Raw genomic sequence first — 21,938 nt, 5'->3', positions numbered from 1 at the left:
TCCTGTGCTGTATCTACTCTCTGTATGTCCATGTGCCTGTTTGAACCTCATGTGAAGCTCTGAAGAGGCTCTGGTCGTACAGACGTACAGAGGTCCACCTCTGGTGTTCAGGCTTCATGTAGCTTTAACGTACCTGGAATGCAGCTCGTGTTTCAGGAATTATAACCTCTCTAAACCGATCCAAATTTGTTTCAGATCAGCTGCCAGTCGGTCCCTATCTGCTCCTTGCCTCGCCTCCCGTCTCCTGCTCCATCTGGGCGAAAGGTCATATTGTTGGTACAGAGCCTACATAAAGCTGCGAGAGAGCCGCCACATAACAAAGGAAAACTCTGCCAAGTCAGAGGCTGTCTCGATTCTGAACAGTGTCATTTTGCACAGAGCTCATCTAAATTTAGGATGATTATATACTGTAGCTGCAGGATGGCTGAACTTTGCATGTCCTATATGGAAATGATGGCTCTCCAGGGTATGAGATGTGAAGTCCCTTTGGTTCATTGTGTTCTGAAGATATGAGGTGGGTATTTCTTGCCATACGTGGTATCTTCACGACAGGGGCACTTGTAGTTTTCACTGTAAGGTTTACACAGCTGAGAAGGAGGACGACTGTCTCGTCTGGAATGTGGCCTTAGGTTTTATGGTGCTGTCGAGATGTTCTCTGGAGGCACAGCACTGAGTTGTATGTACACCAGTAACTCTGCAGATACAGATACGAGCTGACAGCTATCATGAAGCCACACTCAGGGCTGATGGATTAGAAGTGTGGCCTCCGGGCGGTTGCCATTATCCTTGTTCTCCAGAGGTACCTGAAACTCATACCTTCCCTGTCTGGGCTTGACTGGTGGACCATAAAAGTTGGAAGATTTTACATCACTCAAACACCTGCGGCGCACTAAATAAATTAGTTTGGGTGAGTTCCGTCAGCTGGACTACTCACACAATGTCAGTCCCGATCCCTCAGCCTCCAGATGGCTTGTGAATCCAATTAGAAACTGCAAAATCCCCCAAAAAAAAAAAAAGAAGTCAATTGGGGATTGAGTCGCCGCGGTTCTATTGACGGGACTTGATTGTTCAGGAGCCACTCCAGAATTTTGAAGATGTCGTCACATTTCAGAGTTTGTGTCCTCACTTGATTTGAATAGTGCCCATGTTCTTTCACCCTGCTGCTAGAGCTGCTCATAAAGCCCTCTGCTCTACAGAATCCCACCAGCAGAAACATGGTTTAGTGGATCCAGAGAGAAATAGTCCCACAAAGTGACGAGATTTCCGAGGGTACAGCCAGGAATCAACTCTGCACATCTGGTGGTTGCACTGTCCTATTACCATTTGCACTTTATGCATGGTCACAATATTTGGCAAAGACCTTTATTTCTTCATGAAAATCTTTCTTAGGTCATATTTACTGGTGTGATGTGACCCAATTCCAATTTGTTGTTCTTAGAGTATGTGGCTCAGATTGGATCTGCTTTTGGACATTCAGACATTTTGAGGTCTGATACAGGCCTCATGCATATGTGGACAAAAATTTGATATATGTTCCCATATGACCACTGTGTAACCAGGCTGATAAGATTTTCATAACAATGCGTCTCTAACGTCATCAAATCTGTTACCATCTAGCTTATTTTGTCAAATGAATGGTGAACATGTGGTAATGAAATGAGAAGCACGGAGGCAATCCAACTGGAGCAAAATCTGGCACAGTGGTCAGCTGAGGAGCTCACATGACTTCTCAGTCTTTAGAGAGAGGAGGAAATAATTGCAGCATATGTATAAGATGCAATTATGGCCTTTTTCTTTCTTTGCTGCCTAAAAATCCTGGCAATGTTTGGTGAAACTTCTCTCAGTATGTCATCATTAATTTTTGGGGTATTTGCAGTTCGCGCTTGTTTTAGAAGTAGCCTGCAGTTTAGTAAAAACTACAAGTACAAGTTGTAGGCAAGTGTAATCGCAAGAATCAGATATGGGTCACTTGATAAAATACATGTAACTGCATGGTCCAAATCGGATTTAGACATCAGGACTTGCAGTGTAAATGCGGTCATATTGTCTTCTGCTACCAATGGATTCGTTCATTACATCGTCATTATTGGCGCAGATGGTTCAGACTCCCAGAGGATAAACTTCAATGACTTGAATAATCACGTCAACCAGCTCTGCAAGTGTTGATGGCCTGGTCATTTCTAATGATTTAAATGTAGTTTTTGTCACTATGATTTAATCTAAAATATCTTGGCAAAACCATTGGATTTCCATGATTTTGGGAACAGAACTGCCTGCCACACCTTCGCAGACGGAGGCAATAATGCTGCCTTCTGATACCTTTTTTGCGTTTCACAAATCTTTTGTGTTTGCATGGCAACATTTTGAAAACAATGTCCATTTACACGGAAACGACAAACACTGAAAATTATGTCGTTTTCGTATTGAACCTAGTGGGGGCTGCTGTTCGTTCTTTGTAATGAAAACCACATACAGAGAACAATGCACTGTAAACATTAACAGTGGGTACACAGACACTCTCTTCAACAGACGACCAAGTTAGATTGTTATTACGGTAACTGACAAATATAACAAAATAAAGTCCCAGGAGAATATGGACTGGTCGTCATGACACTCCGTAGGAAACATTGTTGTTATCGTCCATCTACTTTTCCATGTGTTCAGAAGAACTATTTACTATGGCTGTGGTGCGCATATTCACTCTTTACGCCGTCCACATGGAGATGGAGCTCGGGCGTTTTCAGAAAGTTGCATTTCCCACTGTCTACATGCAGACTGCGTCGGAGTGTTTTCTAAAAATTCTGCCTTGGGAGACGTCTTCACAAAGTTGTTTTCCATGGATCAGATTTTGTATTTTTGCAGCAGTGGAATCTGCACAATTTATTCATTTTTATTTACCTTTCATTAACTGAGATCATTTCTGCGTTCATGAACCGTGTATCCATGTTCTACCAATTCATAATGACTTGATTTCAGTGAATTGTTTAAAAATTTATGGACACAAGGCAGACATTAGACAATGTTATTTGTCAGAACAAATTCTAAAGCAGAAAGACATTAACACATGTAAGCATGTAAGCATATAAATCTATCACAAATAAGAAAGTTATTTGGTAACATCTGACTGCAGTAATTGCCATTCCGCATCCCAACACAAAGGTTTTGCATTATCATTCGAAAACGTTGTGCAAACTGTGGCTTAATGGAAATGTAGCTAAATGAGGATAAAAGTGAATATTCCCCTCGCTGCCCAAACCAAATACCACTGAACTTTGATATTTGAAGATTTGTGCTGCGGGCGCTAGTTAATGATTTAAACACCGAAGAGGATCCAGACGTGTGTTTATCCTGCAGCTGCAACATTTGATTTACTCAAATATTCCTTCATCATCAGTTTGCTGAGAGACTTTTGTAATTTGCAGGTGTACTGGAAATACACCCCCCATCACACCAATACACACCATAAATCAAACCCGTGCAGCTTCATGCCTCCAAACAGGATCAGAAATCCTCCTCACATCTGCCTGCATTCTTCTCTGGCTCAATAAACGGACACTACACCACCCACCCGCTGCTGCCTTTTCACTGACACCCTTTACACACACTTTTGTGGCCGTCCCCCTGACAGAGCGTCTCTCAGTAAAGCCCCTCTCTGGCAGGAGAGGTCGAGGAGGAGGGGGCTCCAGTTTTCCGTGCGGGACCTAAACACAGAGGTCCATTTATTGCCCTGACAGGAGGAGCGCACATTGGCTTTTCTACGTCCTGCATTTCCTAAAGCCCCTCGATTCTACGAGGAATGCTGCCGGGTTTCGGGTCTCCACAGGGTTAAACCAACAGCGCTGAGCAGATCTGAGGTGGGGTCGGTGGATCTCTTGAGTTTTAATGAAGAAAGACGGGGGGGGGGGACTCTGATGCTAAAGTTGGGACAGTCCACCACTATCATTCATTCCAAGCTGTTCGTGTTACTCTGTTGAAACCATTAACTTCCCTCATATTTCCACTGTGGATTTTAAATCTCCTCACTCGCATTAACCGGGCGGCGAGGACAGACAATGCCAATCTTTCACCTTGCCGTCTTGTCCCGTCGCTAAAAACGCTTCCATCCTGCAGGTATTTTTGGATTCCTGAAAAATTTCAGACGCTCCCTCGGCCGACTGGTGTCTCATTGAGGACTCTGGGAATGGTCATGCTGGAAACGTGTTTCCACCAAAGATTCGCAGCCGCTATTTGTACAGCGAGGCAGATAAATCCTCACCTCGGTGGCTCATGATAGAGGACAAAACTTCTTTTGGCGGCAGCATCTCAGACTCTTCATTCCAATTATGAAGTAGCTTCTCTGGAGAGATTAAGCCAGTGTGAATACCCCAAAAGCATCTGGAGGTGCTTTAGGGGTGTGAGATGAATGAATACCTTCAAATATTTAAATTTCCTAATAGGTTATCGATTCCCAAGCATATTGCATGGATTATTAGTTTGACTTTGTTTGTCATATTGATGACAATGAATGGGTTGACAAAATTGATTTAAATGGACTTGCATCGATTGTTATTCAACCAGTCTGATATTGATTCTGAAAAATAGAAAATGGATGTTTGTTTTGTGTGTTTTTCATTTTCTGAATGAATGAAGTTAAATATGAGTTGCTGTAAACACATTCAGGATCAGTAATGCTCCATTTGACACAAATATGCTGGCATGCAGAGCAAAGATGTTGCTCTTTTGTGATTTGATATTGTGATGACAGCATTGGAAAAGCTAAGGTTCAGGCTCATGAATAAAGTTGACACATAAAACTTTAAATAGGACAATTAATAAAAAAAATTTGGTGTGCATATTTTGTTAGTTTTGTTTGCTCTAATTAGGCTCAATCTCCTATTGATATTTCTTTTTTTCCATGTGTTGTATTCTAATTATGAAAACGTCAAAAAAAATGTAATCTCAAGAAAGACTGATAATAGTAAATTTGCGATAATTTCTTCAGCCTCATGAATAGGGCTGGGTGATCTGGCCTTTTATCAATATCTCGATATTCTTAGGCCATATCACGGTACACAATATATATCGCAAAATCTTGCCTTAGCCTGAAATCAACACTTTTGATGCATGTAGTCACACTGGTGTGACGATTCTATGTCTACATTAAAACATTCCTGTTCATACTACATTAATATATGCTAATATTAAACTTGGATGCAATAAGAGGGTTTCACAACAAAGTGAGTCTTGCCAAACAGCTCAATCATGAAATTTTAATTTTTTTCTCACTTGAATGAACAACGCAGGTTGAGTTTTTCTGCAAAATACTTGCAACCAGGCAGATTACATCTTGGGTTAGTTGTGTTTTCTGAATCTGGACTTTTCAACCACACTGACTGGGACCATATCTTCTGCTATGTGGTGGGATACTGCGGAGGGTGGAGGGGACCCCTGCCGCGACGCCAGAGACATTGGACCATAGCGATTGGCTGGGTACCCAGAGGGCACGTGAAGAGGATAGCCTTGGCGAGGCCGAGTGCGAGAACCTATGCCACGTCATCCTCCCCCGGACCGCCGCCCCAGGCAGTTTCCCAGGCAGCCACCGGGACGACCCATGGCGAGGGAGAACGATGGGCAGACGACCCGGGCCGGGGGTCCTGGACCATGGCCGGAGCTGGACGGAGGTGTTGCCTCAGCGCGTCGGGAGCCGGTCGCCTCGGCTTCCACTACCCGCTAGTACTCTGCTAAGCTAAGGTGTACGATGTAGCTCTCGCGGGATTTCTGTAGATGTGCTCGTTTAGTCTCTGAGAGCCCGCCGGCTGCAATTTAATACCTGCGACTAAAAGATACAGGGTGATACTCCAATATTCACGATATATAATTTTCTATATCGCACAGAGAGCAAGCTGCTATACATCGAGTATATTTGCTATATCGCCCAGCCCTACTCATGAATATATTTCATTACCAGGCTCAGCACCTACACTACAGCTTGAGCTTTAATGGTTGGATTAAAAGTTCATTTTCACCATACATACAGTATTTTCCCATAGGTTTCATTTATGAATTGATTGGTTTTATTTGAAAATACCAAAAAAAATACTCTTCTCTCACCCTTCTTCGGGGCGGGATTTCCCTTTGGGACATTTATCAACCATACAGCCAAGTTGTGGTCTGACTCCTAATTTTTAAGCCCTCAGGAAAGCACCATGTGTTTAAATATGAAACGGAGTCCAAAGCAAAAATGGTTAAGATGTAAACAAGACATCAAACACGCAGCTAAAACCTGGATAAGTGAAGCATCTCAGCTTGTTTTATAGATGACTGGATGATATAAAGTGAAAGTTCAATGAAGTTTGTCATGGCAGTGATGATCATTTGCGATAATTACAAAGATTTATGCAGACGATGTGATTAGTTATTTGAAATAACAGCATACTTTCTGTCATTTTTTCACTCTTGAAGGTCACTGTGGATTTTCAGTTTTCAAGGGCTGCAGCTCGTCGTGCTGTGTGTTTCACACTGACTGTGTCAGTAGATTGTTTTATTTTCTCTGGAAGCAGCTTGGCAGCCTTCATCTACTCCTTCGCACTCACAAATATGCTTACTCATGTTTGTCACGCAGAGATGATATAGATCAATTATAGTCTTCTGTTAAGACTTCACTAATGGCACGGATGAATAAAGGAGGTATTAGTTTGTCCTCTGGCCTCATTGTCCTGGCATCCACAGAACATTGTGAGCATCATGTTTCACTGCTTGAAGCTTGAAGGCCGCTGGCTGGATGTTACCAACCATGTGAAGCTGAAGGAATCAGGTGCCGCATTATTGTTTTTGCTGCGTTGGAGCACGTGTCGCACAGGAAGTGGCCCGTTTTAATGTCTTGCTAACGTAGCCTGGAGTTCTGCTTGATTCTTGAAAAGCTGCATATTGATCCATGATCCCAGCTGCAGTGTGGACAGGAAGAAACAGGATTACACAATTATGGTCTGCTCAACGTGGTGTTGTGTTTTTGTTGTGTTTTCACTGATAGTTGTTAGTGTTTTGTCACTTCATGCAGACACATGGCCAGATTAGTTCTCCTGTACAGTCTTGAGCAACATTTGTCTGGGCTGGACATGTCTGCCCTCACTGTGGCAGTTTGCTTAAGGTTTGAAACCATATTCTTTTTTAAATAATGCAAGTCGGGATGCAGGATATATCACAAAGTAGTTATTAGTCTATAATCTGGATGCTACCTGGAGTTACATCAGTTAGGGGGAGGAAGATGCTCTATAATCTGGATGTTTGTTGGAGGAAGATGCTCTATATCCTGGATGTTAGCTGACGTTTCCTTCTTTGTTTTTTTTTTGTTTTTAGACGAGTCAACTGGTCTTAATCACAATTGTTCTTTATTCAGGAACATTCTAAGCGCTACTCCACTCCACTCCGGCTTTATTGCCCTCTCACTGACTACACTTAAATACACTGCCACGATGCCACATCTACTCTCAATTTAGAGCCCTGTAATTTTTACCAGCAGTAAAGTGTTGAAATTCTCCATTCTTATTTTGGCTTTCTTGGTTCAGAGTATCACCCTCAGTGTGTCCAAATATGGAATAAATTGCTAAAAAAAAATAAAAAAACAGATTTCCGTTAAGGTTTTTTTTTGTGTTTTATTATAAAGATGTTGAGTTCCTGATGAAATTGTCAGGAACAATAAAGAACGAGAAGTCTGAGTTTGGCAGTAATAAACCGTGACTGTGCTGCTGCCACAGAAGTGCTTTATATGCAGTAAAATATCAGTGAGGGTCCTGCAGTGAAGCTGTGCTGTAACTCTGATGCCAGCGTGGAAACATCTTGTTCGACCCTATCGAGCTCCGAGTCTTACACACACTCCAAACACACCAGGATGAGGAGCTCTTCCTGTTTTGAAAAAGAGACATTTATATCTGCTGTTCCAGGAGAGCTGGAGCAACTGTGCTTCTAGTTCTTTATTATCTCTGTTTTACTCTCTCAGTGCATGTTTTATTAATTACAGCAGATATTTCGAGAGATTTCACTTGGTGTTTTGACTCGCGTATAGAGTATGAGTACTAATCTTTAACTACTTACCGATACGAGTACTTGCATATATAAGTATGTTATAGTATTATGGCTTTGCAATACAATACCTAATGCAAAAGCCGGGCTGAATAAAGTCGATTTTATTCCACATATTTGACCAATCAGATGGAGCCTTGCTGCCCGAAGGCTTACGTTTGTCTGATGTTGTGCACCCTGTAGTTTTTGTTAGTAGATAGATTTGTATTTAGCATATTTTGCTAGTTTTTGTTCTCTGTGTCAAATCAAATTTAAAACCTTTCTGATTGCCCTTATTGGATTTGATTCATATTTTCATTAAATGATAAAAACATTGCACACAAGAAATGTGCTGCAACTCCTTAAGCTGTGACATGTAGTTTTTGAGACATGGAAGCATTCAGACTATTAATGCTAATGTATTTTTTGCTGTTTCTGATGATCTCTGTAAGGCTCCGTTTGCACAAACCTTTCCTAGCATTGTGTGTGTCCCTTTACACAGTGACGATGCTCAGAGTCACTGCAGAAGTAACTGTTTGGAAATGTTACGTCTTTATCTCCGTGGAAACGTGGGGAAAACGCAACTTTTCTGAAACGGTGCTACTGCGCATGCACACTACGACTGTAGTCGTACGATCGCATGTAAATGTAAAACTTTTTCGGACTTTTTTTTACGGCTCCTTAGTTTGCCTGTATTTCAAAGTTGAAGCTATTATAATGTATCATTAATGTATCGTCATCAGTCACTGATGCAGACAACTTTGAAGTACTAATTTGAGCCGGACCTTTAGTCCCACCCCAAATGGAATTTCCAGTGATTGCTGGAGTTGTTTTATCTGAAGTTTTATTGAATTTTGGAGCTTTCCCGGTCGGACTGAATAACAGATTTCCTATTGTGTGTTTCTTCTTTCCTCAGTCTCTGAGCCAGTGGGAGAGAAGAGCAGCGGGCAGAAGACGAGGAGGAGTCCTCTTCAGACGCTGTATGATGGAGACCTGGTCAGAGAGCCCATCAGCTTCGCCGCCACACCTGCACTCTCTAAATATTAGTGTTTATTCTGGATTACATCACACGTTCGATAACAAGCAAATGTGGACTTTTAAACTATTTTCAATTCAGCAGCAACAGCCCACCAAATTCAATCTGAAGTGAGCCACATCAGTAATACAGCATGATAATATATAAACAATATGCAGGAAAGTAATTGTTTTTGCCTTTGTCTCTGTTCAAAGAACTACAAGTACGTCTAATTTATACACTTAGCTTTTTAGAAAAACTGAAAAAGATTACATTTATAAAGAAATTTATCTAAATGGTACAAAATATGGTGAAAAAGTAAAATATAAAGTCTCTTGTAATGTGTTTGGTACCAAAACTGCCAAAAATTCCTTAAATTGAACTTTTTTCAAGGTGTTAAGTTAACCCACTTTGACTGCCCAGTTCTGTCCTGTGGCCTCGTGTTTGTGTTACAGACATAATCATTTGTAAATTTGCTCTTTAGTCATAGTTTACTACTTGTCGTGAGAGTTTGGAGGGGTCAGAATATGAAAACTGCTGCTTTAGAAAGTGATTATTAAATTGAATATATCTCATTCTCTTAATGTACTTTTTGAAATTGGACGTTTACGACCCCAAAAACGGAAACGATTTAAAAATGTTTAAAGGAGTTTGTTCTTGAAAATGGCTGCGCAACAAAAAATATAGTCATGCTGGGATTTATGTTTGGTCATTAGCATTAACATACCGGAAGTAATAGATTACTGAAAGTAATAAATCACTGGAAGTAATTTCTGAAGAATTTAAATTATTAATTGAAGTAAACTGTCATTTACTCATCAACAATTTCTGCTGTAGTTGATAATAAATAATAGATAGTTAAATAATAAAAAATCATTTATTAATCAAAAATGATTAATTTGAATACAGTCGTTATTTATCAATTAATAAAAGTCGCACCACTGGAGAATTCGGAAATAGCAAATTACCAAACTGGCAGTCTTGTTTGAAAGGGGATTTATTTAAGTTAGTTAATATTTCTTTGTAAAAATCTAACAATCTTAAATAAAAGGGAAGGTGTGCGATCTGAGCACAGACTGTTACAAACCAGCTCATGTCAATAATAAATACACAATAATCATGCAAAATTGTTATACTCAGCTAACAGGCGTTTATTAACAAAAATGTATTCATTCACAAATGATTCAGAAACTGTTTCATAAACCAAAACATCTTGGTAGCAAAAGTCATCTCACATGGAGATCTAATCTACTAAACAGCAAATGCTAAGTACTGTACTGTACTGTACTGTACTGTACTGTACTGTGTGTGTGTGTGTGTGTGTGTGTGTGTGTGTGTGTGTGTGTGTGTGTGTGTGTGTGTGTGTGTGTGTGTGTGTGTGTGTGTGTGTGTGTGTGTGTGTGTGTGTGTGTGTGTGTGTGAGAGAGAGAATGGAGGTGGAGCTGGGTGTGTGTGTGTTTGTGTTGCAATGCCGTAAACGTGTCCAACGAGTGATGGATGAGTTGGTATATCCATCCAAGATGGCGGCTCTGGTGGAACATGGCGGTTGTTCAGCAACCAAATAAACAAGACACCCGAGTCAATTGCAGGGGGTCGCTCACAGAGCCAAGATCACCATCTTGGCGCAGAGCTAAGTTGCTGTGGCAACGGAAAGATGCTTTCCGAGGTCACATGACAATGCCAGGCGGCTGTGTCGGTCCTGGTATTGAACACACAAGTTTTACCTGGATGTCGAAACATGCAGTTAAAACTCCGATTAGCATAGGGAGGTATCCGACGGCAAAGTGTAGCAGTTTGGTTGCTACATGTGACTGTGCGTATGAGGGTGATGGGCACGCGCTGGACGCTTGTATGCGCGCGAAGTCGTTGTTGTAGAATGAGAGAAGAAAGGAGACAAGAAATGTGCGATTCCGATTCCCCATTTCCTTCACAGAGATCGGAGTGGCTTTTGGAGCTCACCCAGATCGCTGGTGTCTGAGGTAAAGGAGCGGTGATTGGTGCACCCGACGGTGCACATGAACACAAACGGAAACTTCATGTTACAGGTTGCAGCATTGTTGAAAAACAATAGAAGACACATTGCATGTTAGCTTTCATTCTAACTTCGCTTCACTGCCCAGACAAAAAGCTCTCCTACTGTTGCGATGCCAGTATTTGTGAGGCCGCGGTAACTCGTGTGTTATCGGGTCTGGATTTGGCGTCCCAAACCAAAACTGTGGGGCCTTGTGGTCCAGCTGAATGGCTTCCCGTAGAAAGCTGTGAATTGTTGAAGCAGTGAGAATCCAAAAAAGGAGAGAAAAAGTAATCCAAACTGTCTTTTGCTTGTCTGGTGGGCCGAACCTTTGTTTGGTTCTGTGAGTCCATTTGTTTCTTCTTGCGAAGCTGACCCTTACGGTCAACGTTGGCTCACTTGAGGTGCGGTTCCACCACACATTCTGTCGCGGAGCATCATGTGGCGGGGCGGGTTTTCGCGCGGTCCAACTGAAAAGTTGTGGATACTACGGAAAGAACCCGAGACCGCCAGCTACGGTTTTCCGCTACCCCGCCGCTGAGGTTCCGGGCACCGAGGAACGGGTCTGTGAGGAGGAGCTGCAATGCAGCCATCTGCCGATTGGTAGTGACGATCGTCACTCTCTACTTGCCCACAATATTTAATTATTTCATCGGCCATACGTAAACCCTCATGTTGTTGTTTACATACAGCGCTTTGTGCTCACTGGTTGATTTGTTAACTGGGTTTATTGAAACGTTGACGCGCAACACAACATTGCGTCTTTTAACGAGATACAGACGCTCCTCCGTCAGGAACAGAAGGAGTAAATTCAACACAAGCTGGACGCTGCTGTTTACAATGAGAAAGTTTAACCTGAGTCACAGAGAACGACTCAGACGGCCGCCGGCCGATTCTGTATTCTTCGCTGGACGCTCTCCGAGTCGTTCACAGCCCCGCCTACATTTTTACCGTACTTTCTGTGGTGGGACCGCGCGACAGAGTTGGTCCTGGGTGCACTTTACCGTACCGTAACCCCGGCTTTGGAGTGACGGGGGGGCTCGCATGGTGAGGGTTTTGTACCTGCATTTCGTATTAAGGCGCCCCGTGGCACTTGGCTGCGCCTTGACCAATCTCCTTGAGGTGCTATCAGGTTCGGAGGGCAGTCTCCTCCTCTGAGTGTGGCGGAGTGGGTGGAGCCCCCTGTCAGTGAGTTGCAGTAGTGCAGCTCACGGGAGGGGTCTCGGGGGGGCCCCCTGGTGGTGGTTTTTCTTTCTTCTAAGGAAAATGTGCCCCCCCTTTAGCAGGAGAGACTGAGCAATGGAGGTTTGGGCCCAACAACAGTAATTATATCCAATAACATGACATCAGCCAATAATGTAAATAATTGTAGCCTTTTCTTTTATGTGATTCAACCAATAATATGATAACTTGTTAATACTGTAATGTTTGATCCATTACCATAATACCATTTTCCCATCAGGGGTGTCAAACCTGAAGCCCGGGGGAAAATCCAGCCAGTAAGAGGCTTTCCATAGAGGCGGAGTCAGAGCTTTTTCGAAAACATCTGTTTTCAGTGGCTCCTAGCACCATTGTTGTGTCACCCAACACTATGAAAGTTTTGTGTTTTCACTTGAACGCCTGTAAACGGGGCTTCTACTGATACCTCGGCTTACATCACACATATAGTGCAATATTTTGTATTTCTATGGCAGTGGAGTCTGCACAGTTTCATATTTATTCATCTTTCATTAACTGAGATCATATCTGTTTCCATAAACTGTGTATTCATGTTCTGCAAAGTCAAAACAACTGGATTTTCAGTGAATTATTTAATACTTTATGGACACAAGACAGAAATTAGAAGCCTGAAGAAATCTGGGGAAAATGGCCAAAAACAACAAAGTTCTGTGAATTAGGGTCATGAAAAAGCTGTGTACGTGTTTAGATTTATTTCAAATCATACTTATACTACTATAAGTAAATTCATTTTGATTCATATTGTTAATTTTATCCTTCCAAAAGCTGACAAATCTCTTTTCCACTAAATAGATCCACAGTGAGTGTAATTCTTACTACGCTGGCAGCCCTCCCTCATCCCCTCATGGTGTTTAACAAGACTTGGAAGACTTAATAACAAAATAATAGCTCAGGCCAATAAAATGGTGTTTATAGTGAGCTTTGTCTTTTTCCAGCGTCACTATGTATTTCAGCTCAGTGTATTTAACAGCTATAGAAAATGACCCAAACTCATGATTGCTTCCAGCATTGTTAACACAGGGATAGAAAACAGAACTTCATAAACATACTAAACCTAAGTGGCACAACGTGAACAATACTCAGATGGGGAAAGTTATGTCCGTCTTTAAAATGCTCTTTTTATACCCACTTATATGTTTAATAATATAGTTTGTGGTTAAAACCCCCAAAAAGTGGTAAAGTTTGCTATTTTATCAAAAAAAACTGGTAGAAATGAAGAAAATCTGTACCAGAGACACTGGAAAAGACCATCAAAAGACAAATGAGTAAAACCTGGAGGAGATTGTCCACGTCTGTGCTGAGACGCCTGTTGGCTGCCTCTGCGTTTGACCCCGAGCACGTCGATAAATGTTGAGTTTCAGCCATCTGCCTCTTAAATCTGGTGAAATGGAACTCGTCTGTCTCTCCTCCTGACCTCCGTCTCACAGCGCAGCCAAGGCAGACGACCCCTGCAGTTCGCCAGGTGGCTTTGATGTTTGACTGCAGTAGAGGGTGAGGGATTAACCATTCAGGGAGGATTCATGAGGAGCTTCAGAGCTCGATCGGAGGGAGCGAGTTGTACATGTACAAATTATTGCTTGGTTGTAGTTATTTTATTTATAAAGAGGTGGAGGTACTGTGAAGGGCTGCTGACACTAAAGCTAACCCTGCTAAACAGACAAAAAAAAGTCCTTCATCTCTTCTTGAACTTGTAGATTTGCTTTATCGAAGCAGTTAAAGACAGATTAGAGACAGACAAAAACTGTCTCTTTAATAACAAGTATAATTGTTTAAGACATGAACCCTGATGGGATTATTTTTGCTTCGCCACATATCGCACAAACCAACCCAAATTTCTATTGAATCTGGCAACTTAAAAGATGTAATTCAAACATAGTTGTAAATAAGTTATATAACATGTACAGGCCTTTGTTATCCAGCAAATCCAATCATTTTTGATATTTGAACTTTTGCATAATTTCTGTGTGATTTCCTGTCTGTCAAATATCTTATGTTTGGTCAGAAGAAACAAAGTACTTTTGTAACTGTAACTTATCTTACAATGGTAATGGTGAGAAAGACAAATCTCGTCAAGAGTCAAACTTCTATATAAACCTGTATTTCCGTTGCAATTTTCCCTTGCATCACTAAATGTACTTCAAATACAATCCCACAATGACAAAGAACATGTTCGATTCTAATAAAAACCTTGTAATATATGTGTTTTCACTGGAATAGTATTACATGAAAAGCTCATTTGTGATCTTAAAACAGAAATCCATGCCTTTGCAGCAGAAGAAGGCGTCAGTTTCCTCTCTGGAGGAGCGGTTTGTCTTGTGGTGTATCACAGTGCTTATTAATATCATCAGAGAAGTGAGGACGCTGCAGCACGGAGAGCGAGTACTGTGTGTAGTACCTTTGCTCGGAGGAGCGATCAGCGTTGGCTCAGCGCTTGTCGGGCCGCCGTTGAATTCCTGTGATGTTGCTGCACGGACAGAGAGAGCCACACATGGAGTCAAACTGTGGGCCGTCCAGCAGAGGAAGGGAATCAATATAGAGTGTGTGCCACGGAGAAGCTCGGCCCAACTCTATGACCTGTCGTCCTGAGGCAGTGAGGATGAGACGCAGCAAGGAGCACCCGGAATGACGTCTCCTTGTCTTCTGTTGAATTAGCTTAGTGGCTACTTGTACAAGCTAAACAGTAATCTAGGGAAACTATAGCAGCATTGAAACAATGCAAGCTGCAATGGAGTACATTCCCATGGTGCCACTGACCAACAATAAAAATAGCGTTAGAAAACAGCATTAATGTAACAAGCCATCTTATATCAGCAACATTATTCATGTTTCACTCACTGCTCCTCTGAAAGAAATGACCATCAGGAGTTGTTTTCAGTACCTAGTTTGTCTGAATCAGGGCAGACAAGAGACAGACGGAGCCTTGGGCGACTCTTTTGTTCTCTGATCCATGACCTCAGGTTGGGGAGCACTAATAGACCTCATTCACAATGATGTCATATCCCCCTGCCCGCAAAGCACCTTGGGATTGACTGTGGTATGGGTGCTGAAGACATGCTGCTAATGTTACAGCCATTTCTGGTGAAACGGGCGATTTTGCCCATGCCTGTGATAAAGGACAAGTTATGAGGATCTCCAGCGATGTATACATCGTTGTGTTATTAGAGCTGGCAAAGGAGAGTCGAAGGCAGCTCTTGTGAGACGGTATTTGTGGCGGCGAGTACCACAGGGTATCCCACAATGCACCGCGGCGGAATTCCGCAACGTCATTGTGAATATAGTCTATATAATACATGATGAAGGTGTAGTGTTTGAACCAGAGCGTGCAGGTTTTCTGTTCAACTGTCAATGTATTAAACCTTTTCTGCAAAGATGACCTGTTTTGCCAAAGAGTCTTGATGCTGATTCCTCATTTTTTTCCCCGTAGGTGGAGTCGGCAGTACAGGCCATCCATCAAGGTCGGCGGGAGCTGTTGGAAGAGGCCTGCCGCTCCTACACCCGCAAACGCCGGGTCCTGATCCCCGAAGACCTGAAGCACGTCATCGTGGACGATCAGCACGGCCTGCTGTACTGCTACGTGCCTAAGGTGGCATGCACCAACTGGAAAAGAGTGCTCATGGTCCTGACGGGCGTGGCGGGCTCCCACAGGGACCCTCTGGATATTCCCGCCAACGAGGCCCACGTCCCTGGTAACCTCCGCGCCCTGTCCGAGTACTCCACCTCCCAAATCAACCAGCGGCTGCGCTCCTACTTGAAGTTTGTCTTCGTGCGCGAGCCCTTTGAGCGGCTGGTGTCCGCGTATCGCAACAAGTTCACACGCAGTTACAACACTGCTTTCCACAAACGTTACGGCACGAAGATTGTGCGGCGGCACAGGCCGGACCCTCAGCCCCAAGCGCTGGAGCGAGGGGACGACGTGTCCTTCGAGGAGTTTGTGTACTACCTGGTGGACCCGGCCACACAGCGGGAGGAGCCCTTCAACGAGCACTGGGAGCGGGTGCACTCGCTGTGCCACCCCTGCCTCATCCACTACGACGTGGTGGGGAAGTATGAGACGCTGGAGCAGGACTCCCGCTACGTGCTGCAGCTAGCCGGCATGGACCAGCAGGTCGTCTTCCCTGCCTCGTCCAAGAGCACCAGGACTACAGGTGACATGGCGGCCCAGTTCTTCCAAAACATCAGCCCTTTTTACCAGAAGAAGCTGTACAATCTGTATCGCATGGACTTCTTGCTCTTCAACTACTCGCTGCCGGCCTACCTGAAGTTCAGATGAGACCGGTACGTCAACCACCTACAGACCTCCACTTGAACATTACGAGTCTCGTGAAACGTGCTGTTTGTTTGAGATGTCTGTCGATGAAATTTACTTTTGTTTTAGTAAGACAGAACTGTCCAAAGAAAGTTTCAACAAGGTCAAGGGGACCTTTTATAGCAGAATTTGACGTACTTGGTCCCGGAAAGTCACAGTCCTGCAGGGCTCCAACGTGTTCCCGCTGGGGTCAGTATGAAGCGTTCCCATGACGACACTACATTTAATGTTCAGAAGCAGGAAAACGCCGGAAACATGTCAGACTGCGGCTCTCCAGGAAGTGCTCAGCTGTTCTGTCGGGAGATTTAAGTTACATCAAGTGAGAGGATTTTTTTTCCTGTAAAACGTGACCATGTAGAATTCGGTCGCCACCTTTTGAATGTTCAAATTGCCTTTCGACTTTTCGTTTTCTTCAGTTGTTGTCGTTTCAAAACTGTATTTTACACGACTAACATCATTCCACCAAGACGCGGTAGCAAAGCCAGCAGAACAAGTCCTTCAGACTGGGATTGTCTTCAATCGTACGTGCCTTGGATTGCGGACCTGCCTTCGCCCCAGACGACTTTTGTTACTGTGACTCTTTTTTATTTGTTTTGTTGTACTGTAGGAAAACTTTTTTTCTATTATTGCTTTTATTTTATTTATTATGTTAATACTGACTCTGCCAAGTCAGACCAACCAAAACAGGTTTCAAATTTCTCTCACAGTTAGCAAAATAAATGCATTTCAACAAGAGGCTGTTGATTGTTTTCAATGTTTGTTGTTGATATTTCGACCGTGTATGATTTTCAGGCTGGACGAGTTCATCGATAATCGATAAATGAAGACTGAACCAAATTTTGCTTTGTGTGAGAGAACGTCTGTGCAAATTACCAGGATGTTAAAGAAAAAGTTCAATCTGACTGATTACAATGGAGCCTCAGTTTACACATTTCAAGTGAAAACGCAGCATTTAGAGGTTTTGTTTCTGAAAAGCGTTTGAGAAAATTGATGAAGGCTATCCTAAAATGTTTCAAAAAAAGTCTGAATTTAGCGCAGCCTATTGTCAAATCATTTCAATGTTCTTAACAAAAATATATTGTGTATATTCTGAGCCGTTTGAAGCCTTCGTTCACAATTTTCAACAATCACATCAGATTTTAAATGCTGAAGTACGTAGCACTGTGGAGGTCAGTGTTCTGATTTCATGACACTCATTTAGACCATGTTTACACGACAATGTTTTAAGTTAAACCGCATCGTTTTTGCTGTTTCATTTTTGAAAAGTTTACATTTTTGCAACGTTTTAAAACAATGTAGTTTTCATGTTGCACCACGAGACGGTGCTGTTTGTTTTTGTAACAAAACCACACACACATGCAGTAATTACGGCGAGTACACGAACATTCATATGCACAGACGACCAAGTTGGACTGTCGACTATAAAACTACCAAGTTCAAGGACAATATTGGACTGGGAGTCATGACACTTCACTCAGCTTCCAGTCTTTTATTGAAATGATCAATCACAGCAGCAAGGATGTGATCAAGAAGGTTTTACAACACTACAAAGTCCAATCAAGCTTTGTGGAAAAAGAAAAAGATCCTGCATATCCATTTGAAAAGGCTCCGTACTCAAAAAGAAAAGAAAAAAAGCAAACAATGTCAACAATCTACATTAAAGGCACAAAAACAACTGAAGGCTCATCATGGTTTGAAAGGCACAAATCTACGTACAATAATTGAAAGGTGAAGTACATTTTATGAGTCGTTATTGCTGTTATACAATCATTTGCTATGTGATATTAAAGAGCTGACTACAGGCGTACAGACGGTGCTTCTACAGTGCTGTCAGTGAGGCCGGCGGCGCTCCACGACTCAGTGGACACGTTTGGGGAAAAGACAGAATGTTCACAAAAAGTCGTCCTCACACCAGAACAGTTGTTTTGCTTTTTGCAAATACTTCATTGACAGGGTTTTATTTGTGCTTCAATACTCAGAACGGAGAACCACATTTTGTGAAGAAATTAAAAGGAAAAAACTTTGTTTTGATGCATCGCTCATTTTCGTTGGTCGGTTTTATTTACCTGATCAGGGTTTGTACACACATTTTTTAAAGAATGTGATTTTGAGGTGATTTAAGGAAATATTACAAATATTCCTTACATGGTGAGAAGGTTTAAATGCTTTTTTTGTGGTGAGAGAAAGCAGTGGGTTTGGCTTTCTGCCATTTTCTTTAAATGAGGCAAAATCTTCATGGTTTTCTGGTTTTGTTTGGACAAAGACAGGGTTTACATGAATTACTATATAGTCTTTGTGCATAGAGATTTGTTCTTCCAGATGTCCGTGTCCCATCTCTTGACTGGACCCTGTTTTTATTGTACGTCATTATTTTCATCAAGTGTCTCCAATTTCCATCAGCAGCATTTCAGAATTGACGAGTTCGCTGACTGTTGTTTTTTGTCATTTTTCCATTCTTTTTTTTGTGTCTGACTTCCGGTCTCCAGGGCTGTCATCAATAAAACATTCATTCACTCCATAGCAATTTTCTCTCTTTGGATTTCCTGGTATAATTTGTTTGTTTTGGTCTAAACCGGTAAACACAATTAAGTCCCTCCAGTAAATACCAGCAGGGGAGTTTATGTTTTGCTACAGTTTGGTTAAAAATTCCAAATAACCTCATCTCGGATTTTAATTTTAAGGCAGTGTTCAACAACTAGCTGTTTTTTAAAGCTTTCATTCAAAGACACGGTATTGATATGCTATATATATTTGAATAAGAATTGGTTTTTAGTTTTGTTTGTAGCATGACACAAGATCAATATCAAAAAACAGCTCTATTGATAAAAATTTTGAAATCAAATAATTGTCTGTCATTTATGTTTCCAATCACTCAAATCAAAATTTGATTGTTACCTGTGGAAACTGTCAAAATCGTATAACCCTAATACCTCCATTTATTTATTTCAATTCTTTGCATCAGAAGTTTTAATTACATGTTTTTAGAAAAATCAACGAGTCATTTAAATCTGATTGCTGGACTTGTGTGTTTGAACCAACTCTTTAAATCAGACTCATGCTATCAGTTTCAAGATTAAGGCCCCGTTTACACGACAATGAAAACAAGTGAAAACGCAAAGCTTTCGTTGTGTATTGGGTGTCCGTTTACACGACAACCGTGGTTGTTGGTGCTGAAAATGCAACTTTTTAAAACGCCCAGGCTCTGCCCCCTCCTCTGACCATACGACTGTCGAGTAGTCTTGATTGTTAATGTTTATAGTGTATTGTTCTCGGCACGTGTGTGCAGTGTCATCACAAAAACAAGCAACAGCGCCATCTTGTGACCTGGCATGCTAACTACATAATTTTCAGAATGTTGACGTGGAAACCCAAAACTTTTCTGAGCTGAAAATGCAAGACCGATACGGATTTACTTGAAAATGTCACGTGTAAATGGGGCCTAAATCTCCTCTCAGCGTTTTCCAGCTGCAAAGGAAACCAGAAGGAGAAGTTCTTACTGTGCTTTCATACAGAAATCCTCACCTGCTCATTATCAAATCACACATATAGAGAACGATACATTCTGGGTGTTCAGGCAGAGTTAGAGAAGGTCAGAATGAGTCTGAAGCTCAGAGCCAGGAAGCCGGTTCCCAGCAGGTCACCCAGAGCCGTGAGGTAAGGGATGGAGAAGTTATCTGGATCCAGGCCTCGTCTCCACAGCCAGCGCACCACCAGGCCCGACGCATACAGAAGAATCACCACCTGGTGGAGAAGAGGACACAGTCTGATGCCACTCCGTGATCTCAGAGGTTTCAAAGGGCCCGGTAACACGACAATGAACACAAGTATATCCACAAAACGTCCTTTATTTTTGCGACACCGGTGTTCGGGATCCGTGATTTTTTTAAGACAGGCTGCTACTGCGAATCCCCCCTTTATTTAAAAGTAACTAAGTTACTTTACAAATAATTTTTTATTCACCTTCAGCAGCTGCCGACAACATGCCCCCCCGATCTCAACATAAAAATGACAACCAATTTTACCAAAAACTATGTGCTGGTCACAGCCTTGCCTCCTGCACCATGTTTACATGTTTTACTTTTACTGGTATTTATTTACCCCGTGATGTAGCTGTAGTTGCAGTATTTATGTATTTGTACTACCTGCTTTTGGGGGCAGGGGGGTGATTGCAATGTTAAAATTTATTGCTCACGTTAGTTTGTTCCCATTCTCTTGTGTTACCTGAACGCACCGTTAGAGCGGGTTGGCCTGTGATTGGCTGAGAGTGGAGAAGGGGGCGGGGGCCTGCATGTGTCCCTTTGGAGAACGGAGGAGCGGCCCGGTTCTGTTTAATAATAAAGCGGCTTTGCAGACAAGTAACAAATCTTGTTGGACGTTACAACAATAACGCACAGTGACTTGCATAAATTACTTTAAACTGATTACTGGTTTGGAAATAGTAACGTGTTCGCTTACTCATTACTAAAAAAAGTGGTCATATGAGAGTAACACCATCCTAATTAACGCGTTACCGGCATCACTGTAAGCCAGAAAACAAACATGGCGGACCCGTAGTGGTATGACTCACAGTCCGTATTCTCGTTTTATAGTGCATATCGGGAGTTTAACAGTTGAGACTCACCCCGATAGTCATCAGTCCATATTGGCCAAAGGGGTCGGTCGGTCTCACTCATATGGAGTTAGGTTCATTGTGATTTCTAGTAAGATCTATGTCCCAAGATATGAAGAAAATGTGATAGCCTTGCATATCCCAGCCTTCTTGGTGTTATCACCCTAAATGTCTTTTTTCTCTGTGTGGTTTCAATGAAAAATGCGTAAATCAGTAAAAGTGGTCGAATGTTATGATCTATGCCCAATATAGTGTAAATATTTTACATGTGGCATGAATAAGGCAAATTAAATATATCAGGGTGTCTGCAGGGTCTTAAAAAGTACTAAAAGTTGATAAATTAAGGCCCTTAAAAAGTCTTAATCGCGATTCTATCAGGTATTAAATTTTATACGCTTTGACTCGGTTGCGTTCTCAGCGCTCGATCACCTCGGGGCCGTGCGTGTATGGGTGCAACGTCATAGCGAAGATTCCGGCGCAAAAATAGATGAGAAGAAATTTCCGATCCAACCTGCGGAGATTTCTGATCCATGAAGCCTCGTCTGCTTCACTGTTGCTAAAATGACTCCACAGTGTTTCCCTGCTGCTGCTGCTCTGCTCGCTGGCTGCAAACTGGATTTCCTGAAGGGAGGCGGGTCTCAATGAGACGAGGAGTAATGAGTCAGGAAATCCATTCCACAGTTTGCAGCCAGCGAGCAGGCTAGGGCAGTAGCACTGTGCT

At 42.3% G+C, this 21,938-nt stretch overlaps 2 protein-coding genes across 2 annotated transcripts in view; one reads left to right on the top strand and one right to left on the bottom strand.

The window, feature by feature from the left end:
• Positions 1 to 19,125, top strand: part of LOC308109118 (carbohydrate sulfotransferase 11-like) — a 43,066-nt gene extending 23,941 nt beyond the window's left edge. Inside the window, exons 2-3 of the mRNA XM_080462493.1 lie at positions 8,954 to 9,033; positions 15,727 to 19,125. Coding sequence (XP_080318619.1) covers positions 8,954 to 9,033; positions 15,727 to 16,572 — 926 coding nt within the window. The 3' untranslated portion in view covers positions 16,573 to 19,125. The remainder of the gene's footprint in view (positions 1 to 8,953; positions 9,034 to 15,726) is intronic.
• A 1,053-nt stretch (positions 19,126 to 20,178) lies between these two features.
• The window catches only part of LOC308108980 (solute carrier family 41 member 3-like), a gene marked incomplete at both ends in the record, with an annotated part of 84,873 nt that continues 83,113 nt past the window's right edge, over positions 20,179 to 21,938 (bottom strand). The window contains 1 exon segment of the mRNA XM_080462311.1: positions 20,179 to 20,349. Within this exon segment, the coding sequence (XP_080318437.1) occupies positions 20,179 to 20,349 (171 nt within the window).

The sequence above is a fragment of the Lipophrys pholis genome (assembly GCF_963383615.2).
Source record: "Lipophrys pholis genome assembly, chromosome: 4".
NCBI lineage: Eukaryota > Metazoa > Chordata > Actinopteri > Blenniiformes > Blenniidae > Lipophrys > Lipophrys pholis.
Note: the sequence above shows the minus strand (reverse complement) of the source record. Positions and strands in the feature narration are given on the sequence as shown.